This window comes from Carya illinoinensis, chromosome 3, assembly GCF_018687715.1.
Source record: "Carya illinoinensis cultivar Pawnee chromosome 3, C.illinoinensisPawnee_v1, whole genome shotgun sequence".
NCBI classification, from domain to species: Eukaryota; Viridiplantae; Streptophyta; class Magnoliopsida; order Fagales; family Juglandaceae; genus Carya; species Carya illinoinensis.
Genome location: NC_056754.1, coordinates 38,699,344 through 38,722,520, shown reverse-complemented (window position 1 = coordinate 38,722,520; position 23,177 = coordinate 38,699,344). Strand labels below are relative to the sequence as shown.

General features: G+C 35.2%; 1 protein-coding gene and 2 long non-coding RNA genes across 7 annotated transcripts; all 3 read left to right on the top strand.

The window, feature by feature from the left end:
- The first annotated feature begins 1,409 nt into the window (after positions 1–1,409).
- LOC122304190 lies at positions 1,410–11,493 on the top strand. 5 transcript variants are annotated; one of them, XR_006240952.1, is made up of 9 exons: positions 1,436–3,288; positions 8,631–8,776; positions 8,969–9,265; positions 9,385–9,653; positions 9,745–9,954; positions 10,069–10,161; positions 10,395–10,490; positions 10,602–11,244; positions 11,360–11,493. XR_006240952.1 is itself a non-coding variant. In XM_043116295.1 (8 exons), the coding sequence occupies exons 2-8, from the start codon at positions 8,725–8,727 to the stop codon at positions 10,989–10,991; spliced, it is 1,407 nt and encodes a 468-aa protein (XP_042972229.1). In that variant the 5' UTR covers positions 1,436–3,318; positions 8,631–8,724; the 3' UTR covers positions 10,992–11,489. The 5 variants fall into 5 exon arrangements, 1 of the variants encoding a protein (XP_042972229.1); XR_006240951.1 differs by having other exon boundaries at positions 1,436–3,318; XM_043116295.1 differs by having other exon boundaries at positions 1,436–3,318; positions 10,602–11,489.
- Positions 11,494–11,946: 453 nt separating this feature from the next.
- LOC122305816 lies at positions 11,947–13,484 on the top strand. The gene is made up of 2 exons (XR_006241256.1): positions 11,947–12,189; positions 13,099–13,484. It is a non-coding gene; the product is annotated as an uncharacterized LOC122305816 (long non-coding RNA).
- Positions 13,485–21,676: 8,192 nt separating this feature from the next.
- LOC122305645 lies at positions 21,677–22,830 on the top strand. Its single transcript, XR_006241189.1, has 2 exons — positions 21,677–22,006; positions 22,385–22,830. It is a non-coding gene; the product is annotated as an uncharacterized LOC122305645 (long non-coding RNA).
- The last annotated feature ends 347 nt before the right edge of the window (positions 22,831–23,177 follow it).

The following is a 23,177-nucleotide window of genomic DNA, read 5'->3' as shown; positions in this document are numbered from 1 at the left end:
TGCCCTTTCGTTAGGGTCAGATTTTAAAGATAGTAGAGGAGTGAATAAGAGGTCATACGGAATTTGGATGCCACCACCTGTTGGTTCTCTTAAGCTAAATGTAGATGGTGCTCTCTTCTAAGATCTAAAAAGAGCAGGCACAAGTGCAATCCTCAGAGATGACAAAGGTGATGTACATTTTGCTTCTAGTAAGAAGGAAAAGGGTGTAACAAATCCTCTTGAGATTTAGTTATTGGCCATTGTTAGGGGACTTCACTATGCATATAGAGATGCATCAACAACTTAATCATTGAGAGTGATTCTTTGATTATGGTGATCCAAACTATTCAAGAAGAGTGAGTTTCCTTGTCACTACTAGGTAACTTGGTTAAAGATATCTAGGGGCTTATGCATATGTTCCCTCAGTTCAATATACAACAAGTCGATACCAGGGAAAGAATTTTGGGTGTTTTATATAGCGGCTGTTAGGTTTCAATATTGTCTAATGTTGCATGCTGGGGGTCTTACTTCAGGAAGCTTTATGTTGTGAAACTGACTTTATGGCTTTTAATTTGCTCTTTGTACATCCTCTCTCTTTCATGCTGTTTTGATTTCTTCTTTACTCTTTTCTTCTGCCTCTTTTGATAATAACAAATAAGTATGATTCCTCTGTTTAATAGCAAAAGTGTTCTTTGCATGATGAAGCTAATTTATGTACCTACGTTGTACACACTTTGAATGCTTTCTACTAGTGAACTGTTGGGCTGCCTTAATTGACAGCAGAGGCATATGAGATGCTCATAAGAAGTGCATCCCTTTTTAAGGAAGTGACATTAGCCATATTGACCTATAAGGGATTATTTATTTGTGCACTTTTGTTTGCTCAATGAAATAAAATTCTTTTTATAATCAAAATTTAAAGCTAAACTCATGCTAACTTATCAAGAATAAAATAACAACTCGTGCTAGAAAACTGGGGCTTACTCAAAAAACTTGCAAAAAGGAAAGACCAACCAAACCATAACAGCTTGATTGACATAGATGTAGTTACCTGCCACTATGATAAGTCGACAACTAATACCTCTAATATATTTAGAGGTTTATACCCTAAAAGCCTATATTTATTTCATTGAGATGCACTTCTAAAACCTGTTTCCTTTAATCTTTGTAATCTTTGACTGGATAAAGGGCCCAGTACATTGCATATTAGTTAACAACTGTTTGTTTAAGGTACAATTGAGGTACATGCTTTTTTAAAGAGAGATTGCTGAGATACTGATAAAAACATTGCAAATGCTGATGCATGTTGCATCTCGTTATCTTGGCGATTTCTTGTAGGCATTTCTCTCTCTCTCTCTCTCTCTCTCTCTCTCTCTCTCTCTCTCTCTCTCTCTCTCTCTCTCTCTCTCTCTCTCTCTCTCTCTCTCTCTCTCTCTCTCTCTCTCTCTCTCTCTCTCTCTCTCTCTCTCTCTCTCTCTCTCTCTCTCTCTCTCTCTCTCTCTCTGCATTGTACAAATTAGTAGGTAGCCTTAATATGGTTCATCATGGCCTCTTAATGAAAATGCAAGGCATCTTTGTAGTCATGAATTTTTTTTGAGTATTTGGTGGGGGGAGCTATGGAGGGGGAAGGGGATAGTGAGAGGTGAACCTCTATCTCATAGCTCCAACAAGTACTGATGAGTACCAAAACTCCCTAAGGTTAATAGTTCTAACGAAAGACTATCTTTAATCCAAATAATTCGTATGGTACTTTTAGCTCATACTAATATGTGGTCTTTTATTCAACCAAATTATCTAAGGTTGATGCTTGAACTTGAATTAATGCAAGGTACGTATACAGTACCTTGCATTAATTAGGCCTAGCTAGAATAAGTAGTAGATAAAGTACAGAACTTCAATAAATGCTGCTTGTCCATAATTAAGCACTATAACGATAATCAAATTATGTTAAGGCTGGTAATCGTATATAGAATAGGTATTTACAGCCATTAATCCTTCCAACTTCTATATATATATTTTTGTTACTTTAAAGTTCGTAGTCATTAAAATTGAATTCCCCTAGCTCGTTCTTAAACTAGCTTCATCTGGTAAAATCCGGTTGCCGTTACTGGTAATTAAGACAGCATTCACAACATTGTACTGTTGAATTAGCCTTAGATCATTTGCAATCCATGCATGCATATGATTGCAGCATAATATCAGTTCTGCCTATATATACATATATACATACTAGCTTGTTGAGACACGCACTCTGTACACAGTTTCCTCCTCAATTAATTTAATTACATTTGCTGTTAGTATATATCAGTCCCCAACTAATTTCCTCCTAGATAGAGTTGCAGCATATAGATCAAAAGGGCATATTCAAGATACACAGAGAATCAATAATTGCTTGTCCAAGTTAATAGATTTAGGAGGACAGGTTGTTCAGAATATATGTTGGGTGGATTATATTGTTGAAGTGTCAAAAACTTAGTGTTGAAGTGTCAAAAAGCTGGTTGCCTTCTAGTTAAAGTTTTCCTGCTTCCTCCCAATACATGCCACATTTTTAAAGTTTTTGGTGTTGTGACTGAGAAATAGATTTGGGTTTAAGTCTTTCGATGCACATGACTACTCAGATCGCGTTCTGTTGCTTAAAAGTCAGTCCACTACATGTAGGTAATTAGGAATCAACCTATCTGACAATTCATATGAGATAATTACTTGGAGATTAATGAAAGCCTTAAAACTAGGTTGGTGGTTAAGAGTATTAGCCCCTAGATTTTTAGCGTTTGACCATTTTATGATGTTAGATGCATAATGATCCACTTATGCATATTTCTGTTAAACAATGGTAGAAGACTTGCTATATATGGTTACAAGTTTAAGCTGGTTATCCAGTCTCTAAACGAGGGGTTGAATAATTTGTTCAAATGTAACTTTTTTTTTAATCCCAGATTTTTAGCAAGTGTTGCTACTAGACAAATGTGTACACCATATAGCCATAGAATCTCATCTTAGGCTCACAAGAGATGGAAACACAGAAGTGGTGTCACGAAATGGGAAATATTGTTGTGCAGAGTACCCACTTTGCACTGTGAGGGATCCTGCTAAGGATTGAGATTAGCAGTGTATAAATATTATACCCAATACTGCCTTCTATCTCACATGAATTTTTTTGCTGTCTTTCCTCTCTTAGATGTCCGTATCAATGTATAGTAATATCGATTTGTCGGCAGTGTGTATGCAGGACCACTGGGAGCAGTATTGATTTAAAAGTGGGGTTGACTGAGCCTTTGAGAGGAATTGGGCAGACTTGAGCAGCCGGGGGTGAGTCCCTTACTCTGTTTCGTATTGAAGGTAACAAATCGCTGTTGTATGCTGCAAATCTCTACCTTTTTTGAGAGTTTTGCAATAAATCTGTAACTTAGATGGATGTTTTATGGTTTTGTCAAATATATTCCACCTGGAGAAAGTTAGAAATTTTTTAAGCACATGTATACATTGTCAGATCTTTTGTTGTATGCTTTTTTAAGCGAAAAGTTATAAATTTTTCGCTAATTGTTCTAGCTTTTCTTTCACTTTGATAGTTTCACATGACTACTCATTACTTTTGAGTAGGACTCACGACATACTCACGACAACAACAGTCTGCTGAAAATTCAGCATACAATATTATAATTCAACTTTGATGGTTTAGGGGTGTAATGAATTTATTTCGAACTGGTCTGAGCTGATCACACAAATCGCTGGGATTATGATTATTTATTAAGTATTAAGGTAGAAACAACTTCCTTGAATTTGCCTTTTCAAGGAATTGAATTGCCGGGTTCAGACAAAGAGCTTCGATTCACTCGCCTGAACTTGTCTTGTCTGAACCTTCTTATGTTAGCGGCACATATTTCTTTAATGCGTATCTCTGCATTATTCCTCTCTTTCAGATAAATAACTTCAACATCTATTCCTCCCTTGCCCTAACACTCCACCAATCCAATCATATGGCTTTGATAACAGAAGGGGAAACCAAACCCCAGTGTACATCACTTTTCTGCTGAAACGACAAAGTAATTGAATATTATATTACCGTGAAATGCATTTATATATTTTTCCTGGGTAAATATCTTTGAGAGGTGGTAACCATGTTCAGGGACACAAGTCTGAAACAAACTAGTATACCGAAATAAATCTTCCATTACTTCTATAGAACTGAAACAGTAAATTTCAGTTCTATAGAAGGAAGCAAAGACAGGGAACCAGACCAACTCAAGAAGATTTAAATAAATTGAAATATGCAGGTCATCATATGGATTAACTGTCCATCATTTTTGAAAACCTTCATTTGTGAGTGTATTGGTTACACAACCAATTAAAAAGAATTACGCTACATGACTATAAGCTTGAATAAGTTAGTTAATGACACAAAATAGTGGACTCAACCCCGAAATAATTTTGTTTCATGTCTCTCTTTCTTGTATATACTGAACTCAAAACGCATACACTTGCGTTTCCTATAAGGATGAATTATACAGTTCATAGCTGTATACTGGCATGTTTATTACACAGAACTCTTGTCCCATTAAATTAAGTACTCTCATCCTACATTTTGTCCAACCATTCTGGAATTCCATAATATATATTATGGAACATATTATGATCAAATTGCCTTCAAATTTCGACTCATCAACTACCTATGTTGATGGTCTCTGTTTATCTAACTCTCTTTTCCACATTTATTATTTTTTTAGATGGAGAGAAGTTGGATGAATGAGCCCGATAGACTTTTATCACCTGCATATGCCGAAGGTGTTAAAATATTCCTCACACAAGCACGAAACCATGCGGGCACACGGGATCGCATTCGGTGTCCATGCCGTACATGTCTTAACAATCTGTGGCTCCCTATATTTGAGGTTGAATCTCATTTATTTATTAAAGGGATCAATCCAAACTACACCCATTGGATATTTCATGGGGAGGAGGAGACAACATTGGACGTCAGTGACGATGATGTTGGTGACGAGTTTATGGTCGAAGATGAGTATATCGATGACATGCAGCATATGTTGGATGACGTACGGGCAGGCACCTTTGTTGATGTGCCCCAAGAAAACACTGCTACGCCAAACACTCCACCATTACCTGAAGATTCTCCAGCAACTGCTTTTGAGAAACTACTGGATGATGCTCGACGTCCTCTTTTCGACGGGTGTACAAAATTCACAAAGTTGTCATTCATTGTCAAGTTATTACACATCAAATCAATCGGTGGATGGTCAATTAAGTCATTTGACTTGCTCCTTGATCTGTTGCGGTCATCTTTTCCTGATGCGCTCTTGCCACAATAATATGAGGAAGCAAGGTCTTTGGAGCGCGGGTTGGGTTTCAAGTACGACAAAATCCATGCGTGCCCCAATGACTGCATCTTATTCTGGAAGGAAAATGCCGCTCTTAATGAATGCCCTGTATGTAAGGCTTCGAGGTGGATGGCAAATGCACACGGCTCACGCGTTATACCTCAAAAAGTGTTGCGCCATTTTTCATTGAAACCGAGATTGCAGCGTCTTTTTATGTCTGCAAAGATAGCAGGTGATATGAGATGGCATAAAGAGCAACGGGCGATAGAAGATACTAGTATGAGACATCCGGCTGACTCTGAGTGTTGGAAGAGATTTGATGAACATCATAGTTGGTTTGCTGCGGATCCACGCAATGTTAGGCTCGGTCTGGCCTGTGACGGATTCACTCCCTTCAACAACTTGGCTAAGCCCCATAGCATTTGGCCAGTGATCCTTGTCCCGTATAACTTGCCGCCGTGGTCATGCATGAAAGATCAATACTTTATGACTTCTTTGATTATTCCTGGCCCAAAGTCACCAGGGAATGAGATCGATGTGTACTTGCAGCCGTTGCTTGATGAACTGCTTGAATTGTGGGAATATGGGGTATCAACATATGATGCCGTATCTAAGGAGACGTTTATGTTGCATGCTGCATTGTTGTGGACAATCAATGACTTCCCTGCCTACGGGAATATTTCTGGTTGGTCAACAAAGGGAAAATTAGCTTGTCCGTCTTGCAATGCTGAGGGTGACTACAATTGGCTGAAATATGGCCGAAAACATTGTTATATGGGACACCGACGCTTCTTACCGCTAGATCACATATGGAGAAAACGGAAAGGATTGTTCAACGGTAAAGAAGATCATCGCATGCCGCCAAGACAGCTAGGAGGATACGATATTCTGACTCAATTACAGATGATTGGGGATGTTCAGTTTGGCAAATCTCGAAGGAAGAGAAAACGTACTGCTGAAGAGCTGAACTGGACAAAGTGTAGCATATTCTTCCAGTTACCTTATTGGTCAACACTTCAACTTCGGCATAATTTAGATGTTATGCATATTGAGAAGAATATTACCGAAAACATCTTATTCACTTTGTTCAACACTCCAGGAAAAACTAAAGACAATATAAATTCAAGGCGTGACTTGGAGATATTGGGTTATAGAAAAGAATTACATTTGAGGCGTGAGGGTGATCATGTAACAATGCCACATGCACTGTACACATTACACGGAGATGAAAGGCATAAATTTTGTGAGTGGCTGTCCGAGATCAAATTTCCTGATGGGTTCTCTTCCAATATCTCGAATTGTGTTTCTCTACGTGATTGCAAAATTGCCGGGTTAAAAAGCCACGATTATCATGTTTTCCTTCAAAGACTACTCCCAATTGTTGCTGGGGGTTTCTAAGAAGTGACATTGCCTTGGCTTTGACTGAACTGAGCACGTTCTTCAAAGAGTTGTGCGCTCGAAAACTGGATGTGAATCGCCTATCTCAGCTCCAAACTGATATCGTCACCATTCTATGCAAACTGGAGATGATATTCCCTCCCTCATTTTTCGATGTCATGGTCCACCTAGCTGTCCATTTGCCTCGTGAGGCCATACTTGGGGGTCCAGTACAATATAGATGGATGTACCCATTTGAGAGATACCTCGGAAAATTCAAACGGTATGTTAAGAATAAAGCCCGACCAGAAGGTTCAATAGCCGAGGCCTACATTCACACTGAATGCCTGACTTTTTGCTCTATATACCTAAAAGATGTTGAGACGAAGTTCAATCGAGCGGACCGCAATGTTGATGCTGACGAAGAGGAGACTATAGATGGATTCAGAATTTTCAATCAGAAAGTTCGTTCCTTGGGTTCAGCTTCTAATGTGCAATTAGAAGATAAACTCTTTAAAGCAGCCATTTGGTATGTGCTCAACAATTGTCAGGAGATTGGACCATATATACAGTAAGCATCAAAGAGTTTTTATAAAATCTACTTCCACTCAAACTTAACAAGTTATTATATATGCACTACTCATAACATCATGCATTTTGCTTGGCGATTCTGTGCACCAAATGTAGGGAACACTACGAGAAATGTAAGGTGCAACACCCAAATTGCATCGATCGCATGCATCAAACTAACTTTCCAACTTGGTTCAAGCACCGTGTAAGTTCTTTTGAATACTTATCTACATTTATATATTATGGACTTCAATCATATGTTTTGAAATGATGACAATATACGTTATGAATTTTCAACAATTTTGGTATAGATCCAAGAACATCGTACCCAGCATCCACATGATGTGTCCGCTGATCTGTATGCGTTAGCTTGCGGGCCTGACCGTTGGGTTGCATCATATGATGCTTGCATAATAAATGGAAAAAGGTTTCATACGAGACAGTGTGAACTTCGTCGGCGTACACAAAATTCTGGGGTGTTGGTAACGGGGGACGAGGCCACAAATAACGTTGACTTTTACGGTGTTATTAATAATATCGTAGAGTTACGCTACATGGAGTGGCGTCGGGTATACCTATTTGAATGTGATTGGTTTGATGTTGGTGATCGAAAACGAGGGGTGCGGGTGGATGACCATATGATTAGTGTCAACATGAATAGGACTTGGTATAAGGGTGAACCATTCGTGTTGGCGAGCCAGGCTGATCAATGTTTCTACATAAGAGATTTAAGATCGAAAGGGAATTGGGGTGTTGTGCAAACCTATACAAATAGGAATGTATATAACATTCCTTCAGTGTCACGGAATCTGGAAGATATTAATGATGGGGAGCCAAGTACAAATGAGGCCGATCAAGAAAATGAGTCTTCAGATTACTATGAACCAGTTCAGTGTGGTAATGCAGATCCAGTGTCAACTCCATTGGATAGGAATGATATACCACCTACCTATATTGAAGCACAAGAAGTCATGGATGTGCATGGTCAATGCATAGATTCAACAGGCTTTATTAATGATGCCATGATTTCTTCTGGTTCTGGAGATGCGTATAGTGAGGGGGAATATTCAGATGAAGAGGACCTATCAACAGACGAAGAGTCTGTGTCAGATATACCATGAACACTCCAAAAACTTCTTCTACTTAAGGTTGGTACAACAGATTACCTCTTTGAATTTGGTACATATTCACATATCGTTAAATATTGATATTGTAGAGTCATGATTTTTTTGAATATATTACACATACACGGTATGTTAATTTCTAATAAATGGATTGATGTAATATGCACAAGATTACATATATGGATTCATATACTTATTTCCTTTGTTCTGTGGTTTGGCTGCTGATTATGATATTATTATTGCTTAGGTGAGAGTAAAACAAGAGCGGATCGCTTTATTGTAGTCGCTGCACAGACAGATTTGGGAGGGGATTTGGTTTCTTAGATATCGATATATTTATCATGCAATCCCATCTTCAAGCTGGAGGCATGAGCGGCACGGCTAATTACCAAGGTATATAATTTAGATATTCAAGTTAATTATTTGTCTATATTAATGATCATTATGAATTAGTTAAGATACCCAAAGTACTTGAGAATGGATGATAAATGAATACGATATTTTTAACCATGGCATCCACTTTGAGATAATTTTGTGGAATGGACATGACGTTTATTACAATGTTATTAACTCATATGCATGCAGGTGACCGAGCGGGACCCAGTACTAGGGGCGGAGGGAGACTCAGGGGTTTTCGTGCGAGGCGGCATGTACCGTACTCGGCCCGCCACAACCGTCCTCGGGGAGCGAAGATCTCCTCATATCACAGTCCTGAGGATTGTAATCAATCATCCTCAGATGACTCCACACAGCCCCCAAGCCCGCCACCATCCACCAACCCAATTCCCACGCCAGCACCTGTTCGAGAACCCTCACCTGTGCGGGCACAATCACCTATGCAGGACCACGCACGAATGGAAGACCCCAGTGTACCACAAACTGGTATGTGTTAAAGCATGATACATATTGAATGCGTTGACGTGTTCGGGTATGTCACCTTGTTTGTGTAAAGATACTTTGTTATTACACACACTAATCTAGTCCTGTGTTTTGAAATACAGGAGCGGACGCTCCCACGGAGCCCGTTGTAGCGCAGGAACAGAGAAAACGAATTCGTGGGCCCGCTCGATGCATCGAGTTTGACAAGGTGAGGAAGCATGGGAAAGTGCTATTAAAGATAAACGAGGGTGAGACAGCACCGTGTTGTGAGCACGCTTCTATGTTCACGACACGGGTATCATGGATTATTAAACAATATTGTGACATGAGTTATGCGCGATGGACGGATGTTCCGCTTGAAATGAAGGAGGAGCTCATTGACCGTGTTCGGGTAAGTTATTGGGTTAGCTACTTTCGTGAAGTTGGGTGTCGTTTATGCACTATTTCCGTTGCCAAAATACTAAGTTTATACAATAATGTAGTCTGACTTCGTGTTCGACTGGGAGCGCGAGAACCACCGATTGACGGTGACAAAGGCACTTCGTAAGCGCTTCAACTCCTTCCATCATGACTTGCACAAGATTTATGAATCATTTGGAAGCCATGAAGAAGCTTTGGCTAATGGGACAAGTTTGGTGGACCCCCTTGTATGGGTAAAGTTGTGTGGTAGATGGGGTAGTGAAGAGTTTAAGGTATAAATTCTCAAAGTAAACTCTCTTTTTAAATTCTTCCATTTAAAAAGATAAATATTGTTTAATAGCAAATGAATTAGAACTATTATAGCTAACATAGGGTGTGCATGGCAGAAAATTTCTTCTCAAAACCGGGCGAACCGAAAGAAGCAGGCAATTAATCACACATCAGGACGTAAATCTTTCGTCCGAATACTTGAGCAGAAGGTTTGAGGATGCCTCCCACTAGACTTGTGCAACTGTTGCATTCATTAGCACATATTGAATACATTTATATATATCGAATGAATTATATTACATCTGAGCATATGATATTATTACATTACTGTTGGGTACTGGTTACGTTCAAATGACTTGAGCTTAAAATACACATGTCATATTAATCTTGAACTTGACCTGCTTCATCAAACTGATCATATACGTATATTGAACACATGTAGCGCGCTGAGAACGGGAATTTGGTTGACTTCTATAAGGAGACGCGCTGGTCGAAGAAGAAGAACAAGTTTGTGACAGATGCTACAGAAGAAACTTACGTGAGTTGTAAACTTACATTTAGACTTATAATATTCTTGTTTCGAATAATAATAAATGCATACAGCTAACATGCCACAGTCGTTAATAGTCGTTGTTTTGTCAATGTCCAGAAGGAGATGCAAGGTAGGTTGGATGGCCTAGAACCAGAGCAACGTAATGATGAGGCAGCAGCGACTGTCTTTAGGGAGGTCCTGGGCCATCGACCTGGATATGCGCGAGGACTCGGGGAGATGGTCATCCCCGAGTCAAGTAGACAGCGTGACCAAGTTAAAATGCAATGCTACATGTCTGAGATTGAAAGACACAAGAAAGACGCTGAACAACATAAGAAAGATGCTGAAGAGTATAAGAGTCAGCTGGATGAAATGAGATCAGAGATGCGGGCTCTTAGGGAGCATCAGCTTCAAACTGATAGATTGCTTCAGGAGTTCTTTAAGGATCATCCAACATTCACTGAGTCATATCGACAGACGTTGGGTAACGATTCCCCCCACCCATAAGGGGGGTTGTGGGGTTTTTTGGAGTTTTGGGAAAACTTTTGTCGTGTTGGGTGGTTTCTTGATAGTGGATTCTGAAGACAACTGGGCAATATAGATATATCTATATATATATATATATAGATATTACTATATATATAAAGGGATCTATGTCAACACCGGGGGGAAACTTTGTTTTGATTCCCAGATTTTTGGGTCGTTTGTGTATGTAAGACTCCTTTGCTGAACCACAATGTGTACATCATCATATGTTTGAGTAAGTTTCTAATGGCTGGAAACCATTTTCTCTTCTAGGTACAACTATTTAGTAGGTAGGTCCAATATTATGCGGGCAAAGACATTTCTAACACGCAATGGTCTTTTATTGCAAGGCCTAGACTCTTGGGTTAGACAGCTTCTCCATCATGCTAGTGTTCACAAGTTGGTGCAAAAACTGGAGACACAGTTGAAGGAGCTTTGCAACTGACACAGCATGGAGAAGGTCTATCTCTCTCTCTCTCTCTCTCTCTCTCTCTCTCTCTCTCTCTCTCTCTCTCTCTCTCTCTCTCTCTCTCTCTCTCTCTCTCTCTTAAATATATTTAGCAACTGTCAATTATCCATTTATATTAATAAGTGGTTGTGGATATACGGAGATTAAAAACGGATTCATATGATAGTGTGTGTGAGGGTCATTACAGATATCAATCCCCTATCCGAAAGGGTATCTGTATGCACATTTTATTAAGACAAAATTCTGGTATTAACTATACAATCAGATTAATATCATTTAATTGAGATGAACTGCTATATGTTACTGATAAAGGGGTAAAATTTAAACTAGCAATATTTCTATATATCTGTGCATGGGTTCTGTTACCACTTGAATGCTCAAAGTCACAAACTTCAATAATCTCATTTGTTAAAAAGCTGGCTTATCAGTATCTGTTTCTTATCAGAGATTTTCACAGTTTATTTCTGAAAATCGAATTAGCCTTAGAATATTAATGAAAGCCATCTTATTTTTTCAGAACTAGTAATACATTGTTGATGGAAGCCGCTATTCTCGTCATGCAATAGTGGATTGGCTCAAAATCCAATTTGCAACCAAATCCGGCATTACTCAGCACGGGGCCCAGTGCTGCGACCCCAAATGCATTAATGGATGTTTGGGGAAGACAAGAATGATGATGCTAGGGTGCAGTGTTCTCTGCAACTGGAAAAGGTATTTCAAATCTCATTTAAAAGTCAAATTTGAAATATAAACTCTGCCGGTATAGTGAAAGTTTTCCCTGCTACTCGACCACTTATTTTTAACAGGTTGATGCCTTTTTTAAAGCTTTGTTGTCCAGACTGCAACCTCGTTTAAGGATATTTTGTGTGCCTGGATTGTTTTGTGGTAATATAGATGAGATAACCAAGGGGGTATATTGCCTGCAAAGTCACATTATCATACGTCATCAAAACATAGTATCACGTGACTCACACACATGACTCTCAAACTAGAAGTTGCATTAAAAGGGCATTGGTTGAGGTGGAAATTAATATATGCAGTACCCAATAAGCATTATGTTCAATATTGGCAACCCGAAATAATTATATTCAAGTTTAGACTTTGCATGTATACCAGTATGCAGCCATTATCTACTGACAAGGCTTGAATAAGTTAAGCCTGGACTTTTTGTTATCTGAGATCTTCCCAATATTGACTACACCACCTAGGATAATGGTGGACATTTTCCATCTGAAAGCTGTTTAGGTTAGGTGAAAGGAATTGCCGAAGGTTTATTAAAAAAAACCTTTAGTAGTTAGCAAAATATATGTTGCTTCCAAAAGTTCTTGGGTGTGGCAAAGTTTGATTATTTGGGAGAAAAACATTTTCCATTGGAAAAATGTTTAGGCAAGTGTAACAAATTCCCCATTCTGAATTTGGACCTCTTCCAAAAGGTATTGAAAAAATCTCCAAATGTCAACAGCCAAATGCATATACCCAGAACAATAATTTTCCGTTCATTAATGCTAGGTTTTTGTTTAAGTCTTTCATTTATAATGTAAGTGTTTTATATTCATTACATTCTACAAATTACTTGCATGACTTTAATAATGGTTGTTTTTTTATTCACTCTTACATTAGGCATCAGACAAAAAGGGGTGGTTATCTCTATTCACAACAGTGATATGGCTAAGCTTGGGCTGATCATGAGCTGTGCAACCAGGACGAGTTTTCGTGGATTAGTGTTCACCAACTTTGGGTGCCAGTGAATGAAAAGTCCCACAGTATTACTTTGTGCCAAACTAATAATGGTAGCCCTTGGTTACCAATATTAGTTTGAGTATAGACAATTAGTAGGTAATGGTGATGTTTTGTATATTATATAAAAATTAGCTCAGCTTGTACTTGATATGACTCAATATAGTGCACCACCCAGTGAGAAATTATATATAGTCAATTAAGTCAATTATACTGCTAATTATTCATGATAAATTGAATTGTTCACAATGGATATAATTGTGTATGTATGGATTGTTAGTTGATAATGTCAATCAGGTACATTCGGAGTAATGGATGAATTGTTGTTAACCCAGTATTCGTATTGGGTCTTATAGTGAATTCGAGACCCAGTAAGAATACTGGGTTAATAACAATGAGATTTACAGGTTTTTCCAGCGATTTATCAATCGCCGTTAATACGTCATCAAACAGTTCATATAAAAACCAATGGCACTAATTTAAAATAATACTAGCACTCAAAATAAATTCCGGCGACTTTTATATCGCCGGAATAGAATTTCACAGCGGTAATATATATTCCGGCGATTTAAAACGCGTTGCCATATCATCTCCCGGCGACTTACACATCGCCGGGAAATAAGTTTTCCTTTTATATAAATTTCCCAGCGATTAAAAAATCGTTGTTATATTATATAACGGCGACTTCAATATCGCGGGCATATTAATTTAAAAAGGAAAAGGAATATACCGGCGATGTAAAAGTCGCCGTTATATAATATAACAGCGATTTTTTAATCGCCGAAAAATTTATATAAAAAGGAAAACTAATTTACCGGCGATGTGGAAGTCGCCGTTATATTATATTACGGCGACTTTTATAGCGCCGGGATATTCATAAGACAAGCAGGAAATTATTTCGCGGCGAGGTATAAATCGCTGTTATAGAATATGCTAGCGATTTTTTCATCGCCGGTAAATGAATATCGGAACCGTGAAATGACTTGGCGGCAATGATAAAGTCGCTGCTATATTATTTAACAGCGATTTATACATCGCCGGAAAATAATTTCACGGTTTCAAGATTAATATAGCGGCGAGGTATAAATCGCTGTCAAATAATATAGCAGCGATTTCTACCTCGCCGGCAAATAAAATACCGTTTTTGTATTATATTCCGGCGATGGAAAAATCGCTGCTAAATAGTGTATATAAAGCGGCGATTTTTGGATATCGCCGTACTATTAAGGAAGTGGCTGAATAGTACCGGCGATCTGGCGGCGACTATAAAATCGCTGGGATATGAGGAAGGCGGCGATTTTTGATTATGTACCAGCGATTTTGAATCGCCGCTAAAAGTCCCTTCTGTTGTAGTGTTGGTAAACCTCTACCTCCACCTCCTACTCCAACTTTTACTTTCCATAGAGAAAAAACTCTGACTCTGATTCCTATTTATAGGAGTCGAAGCAAAGTTAAAGCGAAGTCGAAATAGAGTCAGAGTCGGAGTTAGATTTCTGCTCAACCTTACTTTAGTTAATAATTTGATTTATTGTAGAAATGTAATATGAGTTATAAAAAGGAAAGAGGAAAGATTACCCTTATAACAAGACCAATATTCAATCAGAGATCCATAAATAGTCATGTTTGTCAAGAAATGATGGCTACTCAATGATCTGTCTCTGTTTATTCAGCACGCCAAATTTTAAAGAATAATGATAGATACATCACATTTTGCAACATATTTCATAAATTATTTTTATAAAGTCAAGTTATTTTTATAAATTATTCTATAAAAATATTCTCTATTTAAAACATAATTACGTAAAATGTTATGAAAAAATATTGGGTATAAATCATTTTTCAATTTGAATATGTACTACGTACGTAGAAGCAAAATATGAGTTTGGAGGGGTCGAACATTTTTTGGCTAGAATAATTACACATAATGAGTTCAGTTAAATGTAAGGAACACCATCAACAAACTCATATATTAAGTAATAAAGTGAGTAAAAATATAAGAAACATAAAATTTTTAAAATTTCATTCTTCCAGTAATTTAAAAGATTTTACTCGTAAGCTTTTTATACGTTGTAATTAAAAAAATTAAGAGACTTAAACTTTGAAAACGAGTTATATATGAATTATTAAAAAAATAATTAGAAGTGAATAATAATCTAAAATTTGGATTTTCTAAATAATGTATAATAACAAATTATATTAAGACGTTTTAAGTAACACATGAATTACATACTGTGTGCCTAACTACCAGCCAAACGTGAGTTCTTTTCATTAAACATATTTCATTTAGACAATTATAAATTTTAAAACATAAATAAAATAATATTAATTTATAATTTTCTTTAAAAAATATATTGAAAACCAAATGTTGATTTAATGATCATAATGAAATGGTGTACTTAAAAACTGATGGTGTAGTCCGAGGATGGATCCCGAGAAGGTCAAATAACCTTTTTTGTTTGTTATACTCTTAAATATATATATATATATATATATTAAAATTCACAACATCATAAAAAATAATTTTTTAGTCACTAAATTAAAAAAAAAAAAAAAAAATCAATTGGTATTTTGTCGGTGGTTATAGATTTATTCTAAAAAATTATAGATATTACAAAAATTGAGTTGGAAATATGGTTTTTGGGTGATGCTATATAAACCCACTAAGGGAAGCCACAGAAAATACTATTTTTTAAAAAAATATTTTTTCTAAACTCTTTAAATATTTTTTTTAAAAAAATCATAAATTCATTAGAAAAATACTTCATTAAGTAGCTGAGAATTGATCATATATATAGGAAAATAGAATAAAATCTAACAGTTAATATGGCTGTTGTGTCGTAAATTTTTAATTTTATTTTTTGATAAAAAGAACTTTCATTGAAACCGAAACAAAGACATTACAGTCGATGTTTGTCTACCCAAACTATAGATTGAATACAATAAGGTATAGTCCCTTTCCACACACTCAGATCCTCGATATGCCAAGCATATTTTGGCAACGTCTTCTCAACCCCTTCATTACCAGGTGGCCCAACATGTTGTATACCACACCGAGGGAACAGTTTCATCAGATCTTGGATATCTTTGACAAATTTGAATGAATAATGATATTTTTATAAAGTAAGGATATTTAAAATATCCTTTTGATAAGTCACATTTTGTCCAGCATGCCAAATTTGATAAGTCACATTTTGCAACATATTTCATAATAATATTTCAAGATAAGGATATTTTTTTGAAGTAAGGATATTTTTATAAATTATTTTATAAAAATACTCTATATTTAAAACATAATTGTGTAAAATGTTACGAAAAAATTATAGTGTATAAATCATTTTTCAATTTGAATATGTACCACGTACGTAGAAGCAAAATATTTGAATTGCGCACAAAATGTTACAGGTTTGCTCTCTGACTCTCTACATAGCATCTTCTCTTAAATTTCTTCTTACCCCTCACAATGTATTACAATTTTCAATTATTTTGTAATCTTCACATATTATTGAATTTTAACAAGCACTATTGAAATTTTGATTTTGGAGAATTTAATTTTGGTTTCTTTAGTTAATGATTTGATGTACTGTAGCAATGTAATATGAGTTATAAAAAGGAAAGATGAAAGAATACCCTTATAACAAGACCAATATTCAATCAGAGACTCATAAATAGTCATGTTTGTCTCAATGATCTATCAGTGTTTGTCTAGCATGCCAAATTTGAATAAATAATGATAGATAAGTCACATTTTGCAACATAATTAATAAATTATTTTTATAAAGTCGAGTTTGTAGACTTTTAGATCCATACACTTCATTTTCTCCTCCATCATTGTGAATAATTGTATATCTTCCCCAATGTTATAGACTCTTTTACTTTTCCTGATTCATGTATATATTTTGGTTTTCTAAACTCCTTTCTTATATGTTTTGAAGCAAAAGTTGCCTGCTATGTCCCTTTCATTTCAAATAGGTCCAATTTAACATATTCTTATAATTCTTTTATCATACACTCTATAAATAAGAGTTTTCTTTTGGCTAAAGCCAAAGCTACAATAACCTATATACTCTCCATGAATATCATGAAGGCCTTCTACATAGTAAGTTTTCTTTTGGCTTCCATCATCTTTGTTCCTTCCTCTATAACAGCTCGGGAACTATCTCAATCAGGTAATGAGACTTCCAATTCTCATAATTTATTTATTTATTTTGCAACACTAAAATATTTTTGTGCATATATAACTATTATGACTTATGATTGTCTAATACTATTACGTACTTATTCACATCATGGATGATGTACGTTACTTTAGTGATCTAATTTGTCTATAAGTACTACTATGATCTATGCAAGTAAGTATGAAAGAATGGATCAATTAATATCTAATCCCTATAGCAGATACAATAATTTTGAAATACTTTGTTTAATGTAGTATTTTCAAACCAAGTTGTTAAAGGGAAAACTGGAACTTCTCCTTACATAATTTCATTGTCACAACTTACACTTGAATACCTAATAACCTAATACCATCTTTCTCTCTTATTCAATAAAAGAAAACAGTGCCCTAGGGCATAAGCTTATGGAGCTGACGTAGGTTACTGTTAGATGCTGCATGCGTTTCCGGAAGCCGAAACGTAGGGCGTGTCTGCCAAGCCCTCCCCCATGCGGCGCCCCCTCCTTGAAAAAAGATGGTAATTATATTAAGATGGTTGTGTAATGAAATAAGAGTGAATGCATGGCAAAGAAGAGTAATTTGGCTTTGTGTCACACAAAGCTAGCTTGTAGGAATTTGCGATCGACGAGGAGGAGGATTAATAATGTAGTTATTATGTTTTGTTTTCGTTTCAAAAAGTATTCTATATGTAAAATATAGTGTAATATATGAATATGTGTGTACGTTTTGAAAGTATGTAATTTTCATTTCCCTCCAGTCTTTTAAATTAACATCCATGTCTGCTTAACTGATGAAAGTCAATTTATTTGCTTTTTTGCAAGGCTTCCACGTAATAAACACCAAAAGATCAAGTGGACTAAACTATCTTTTTGTTTTATTTTTTGTCTTTAACTTTTAATTTAAGAATTCTTAAGGAGTCATTATAAGAGAAATGGGTTAAAAAGAATAACATGGAAAAATTGAGATTATTTGGTTTTAGAGATTTCAGGAGCTTTAACTTAGCCTTACTATCAAAACAAGGGTGGAGATAGGGGTGTAAATTTTAACCGGTAAACCGGAAAACCGGACCGGACAGGCCCGGCTCGGACCGGTTGTGCCGGTTTTGAACCGGTCCGGTCCGGAACCGGTTTCATAAAATGAAAAACCGGCCGGAACCGGTCCGGTTTCGGTTCCGACCATTTTTAGACCGGACCGGTACTATTTAATATGTGTATATTTTTTTATTTATTTAATGTTATATGTTATATATTTTATATTATAGATAATTTTTTATATATAATATATAATAATATAAATTATAATTATATATAAGATAGTGTTATTTTAATTTATAAAATAAAAGTTTAATCTCAAACATGAAAATTTAATTAATCATATGCTTTAAATATATAATATTATAAATATATATTATTTATTAATAACATTTTATCATAGATTCATAAGAAGTAAGAACCTAAAAAGAAAGAAAATCACTCAAATATTATTACTAAATTTTAATGGCCTAATACACTTAAAACTCTTTATATTTTTTTTGATAAGTACATAAGACATTAGTAGATAAATATAAATTATATATATTAGCATATAATTTATATAAAGACATACCAAAGCTATACTAATAGCATAAATTTTTTACATAGCACTTTTTTTGTTTTTGCATAGCAGTCTTTTTATATAGTAGTTTTTTTTTTTAAGTAGAATTTTTTGACATAGCAGTTTTTTTTTTTTTTTATAAACAGATTTTTTTTATAATAAATATATATTTTATTAAAACCGGAAAACCGGACCGAACCGGATCGGAAACCGGTAAAACTGGAATACCAGTTTAGGAGGGTAATCGGTGCGTAATTGGTTTTGAAAAATGTAAAACCGGTGCCTATCGGTTCGGTCCTAGATTTTATCTAAAATCGGACCGAACTGGACCGGTTACACCCCTAGGTGGAGAATTCAACAGAACCCAACATCTCTAGCTGCAAGGGTCCTCAAACAAAAATATTTCAGTAAGGTTGATTTGTTAGATGCGCAATTAGGCGGAGAGGCATCCATGCACGTTTGAAGGTGCTAAAGAAAGGCCTCTTGTGGAGGGTGGGTAATGGAAATCATGTTAACATATAGAACGATGGTTGGGTTCCTTCTCTTCCCTTCTACCAGGTAATTTCATCTCGACCAGTTGACTGTTGCTGTGAGCAGGTTAGTGACCTCATCAATGCAAATCTCAAAACTTGGAAGAACCCACTCCTTCATAAGCTATTCTCAATAAGGGAGATTGAAGCTATCAAAGCCATACCAATAAGCATAGGAAGGAGAGAAGACAAGTTGTGTGTGGCCACTTACTACTAATGGACAATACTCAATGAAAAGTGGATACCATTTCTATAGACAGCTGGAAGATGACTTGGAAGGAGAACCATCCAGTAGAGCCCTGGACAAGCAAATGTAGAAGAGTATTTGGAAGATTAGGATTCCTCCAAATGTCAAGATGTTCATATGGAGAACTTGTAGTAAGGCACTCCCAACTGAGTTATATATGAATTATAAAAATAATAATAATAATAATAATAATAATTATAAGTTGCCCAACATGTTGTATACTACACTGAGGGAACAATTTCATCAGGTCCAGGATATCTTTGACTAAATTACCCACTCATTGATTTGTCACTGTTTGTTTGGCATGCCAAATTTAAATGAATAATGATAGATAAGTCGTATTTTACAACATATTTCATAATAATATTTTAAGATAAGGATATTTTTATAAAATAATGTTGTGTAAAATATTATTAGAAATTTGTTATGTATAAATCATTTTTCAATTTGAATATCTACTACATAGAAGCAAAATATTTGTTTTGGTCTCCCATAATTTTTCCCTTTTTTTCTTTTCCGACTAATTTGACCCATATCGTTTGATTTGCACACAAAATGTTACAGTTTTGATCTCTGCCTCTCTACATAGCATCTTCTGTTAAATTTCTTCTTACACCTCACAATATGTTACGGAGGTATATGATATATGATATCTCATATTATTAAGATTAAGAGGGAGAAAGTTCTTAGTGCTTTTTATAGTAATTTCAATGGAGTTCTGATTGTCTTGTTGCCTAATCCTTTAAAAGTATATCTCAGATGTGCTTTGGGTCTATCTTGAATGATGCAAGTGATGAATATACGAGATTTCACATTAATTGGAAGAGAAAAACTCTTATTCTTTATAATGATTTTAATAGAGATCTAATTATACCATTGATTAGTCTTTTAAGAGTATAGTTCAGATGTGACTTGAGGTTTTTTTATTTTTTATTTTTTATTTATTTTTTTAAAATTTTGGATGATGTATAAGATCTCATATTACTTTAAAAAAAAAAGTTTATACTCTCTATAATAATTCTACCGATATTCTAATTATATCAGTAATGGGACTAGATTTGAACCAACTTGGGATACAAAATTCAGTTTGGGCTCTTATTGAGCAGTCTATAATTTTAAGACTATATTTAGTAGGTAAGTATATTTCAATTTATCTTAGACTAGTCTTTGATGGTATTTACTAATTTTTTAGCTTTCAATAAAAAATAAATAAATTCATCTCAATTTATTTTATATATTTTTAAATATAAATTTTAATATATTTATATTTAAATGAATTTTAATTAGATCTATAAAATACAATTATTTCTAAATCAATTCAAATTATTAACTATTATCAATTCATCCAAATGGAGCCTACTCTCGGGAGTGATGAAGACACAGCCCCACTGGCCACTAGGCTGAAGTGCCCTTGTGATTGGACCGTAGGATCGAGGACTGTTCTTGGACGAAACTACTTTGTCTGCTCCTTTGTCAGTTTCATACTATTATAAGCCGCCCAACATGTTGTACAATACAGTGATGGAACAGCTTCATCAGATCTGTGATATCTTTGACTAAATTATCTATTTAATGATTTTATCCAGCATGTCAAATTTATATAGATAATAATAGATTTTTTTAACATAATTATGTAAAATATTATGAAAAAATATTGTATATAAATCATTTTTCAATTTGAATATATCCAAACACAAATTCTAATATATTTATATTTAAATATAACTCAATTAGACATATAAAATACTATTATTTCTAAATCAATTTAAATTATTCGCTATATCACGTCAATCTAAATGCAGTCTACTATTGTGAGTCAAGACACACCACCACGGGCCTAGACTTGGTCAATAAAGTAGACAAATCTGCCAAACTTTCTACACTTTTAGATCCATACACTTCATTTTCTTCCCCATCGTTGTGAATAATTGTATATCTTCCCCAATGTTATAGACTCTTTTCAGTTTTCTTGATTCATATATTTTGGTTTTCTAAACTCCTTTCTTATACGTTTCGAAGCAAAAGTTGCCTGCTATGTCTCTTTCATTTCAAATAGGTCCAATTTAACATATTCTAATCATTCTTTTATCATACACTCTATAAATAAGGGTTCTCTTTTGGCTAAAGCTAAAACTACAACAGCCTATATACTCTCAAATATCATGAAGGCCTTCTACATAGTAAGTTTTCTTTTAACTTCCGTCATCTTTGTTCCTTCGTCTATAATAGCTCGGGAGCTATCTCAATCAGGTAATGAGACTTCCAATTCTCATAATTTATTTATTTATTTATTTTCAACACTAAAATATTTTTATGCATATATAATTATTATGAATTATGACCGTCTAATACTATTAAGTACTTATTCGCATCATGGATGTTGTTACTTTAGTGATCTAATTTGTCTATAAGTAGTACTATGATCTATGCAAGAAAGTATGAAAGACTGGATCAATTAATAGCTAATCCCTAAGGCAGATACAATAATTTTGGAATACTTTGTTTAATGTACTATTTTCAAACCAAGTTGTTGGAGGGAAAACTGGAATTTCTCCTCATATAATTTTATTGTTACAACTCACTTGAATACCTGATAACCTAATACCATCTTTCTCTCTTATTCAAAAGAAGAAAACAGTGCCCTAGGGCATAAGCTTATGGAGCTGACACAGGTTACTGTTGGATGCTGCGTGCGTTTCCGAAAGCCGAAACCTAGGGAGTGTCCGCCAAGCCCTCCCCCATGCGGCGCCCCTCCTTGAAAAAAGATGGTAATTATATTAAGGTGGTTGTTGTAATGAAATAAGAGTGAATGCAAGACAAAGAAGAATAATTTGGCTTTGTGTCACACAAGGATAGCTTGCAGGAATTTGCGATTGAGGAGGAGGAGGATTCATAATGCAGTTATTATGTTTAGTTGTCATTTCAAAAAGTACTCTATATATATATAATATAGTGTAATATATGAATATGTGTGTATGTTTTGAAAGTATGTAATTTTCCTTTCCCTCTAGTCTTTTAAATTAACAGTCATGTTTACTTAACTGATGAAAGTTAGTTTATTTGTTTTTCTGCAAGGCTTTCATCTAATAAACACCAAAAGATCAATTGGACTAGAATATCTTTTTGTTTTTTTTTTTTTAATTTTGTCTTTAACTTTTAATTTAAGAATTCTAAACGAGTCATTATAAGAGAAATGGGCTTAAAAGAATAACATGGAAAATTTGAGATTACGCATTTTTTGACTAGAATAATTAAACACCATGAGTTCAGTTAAATGCATGAATGTGAATGTTTTTTTAGAATTGAAAACCTATATTTCGTATCGGGTAGTTCTTACCTGATATTCAACTCATTGGATCATTTCAACTCATTGAATAAATTATATAAAGTGTGAGGACAATATTAGAGGACAAGACCTGGC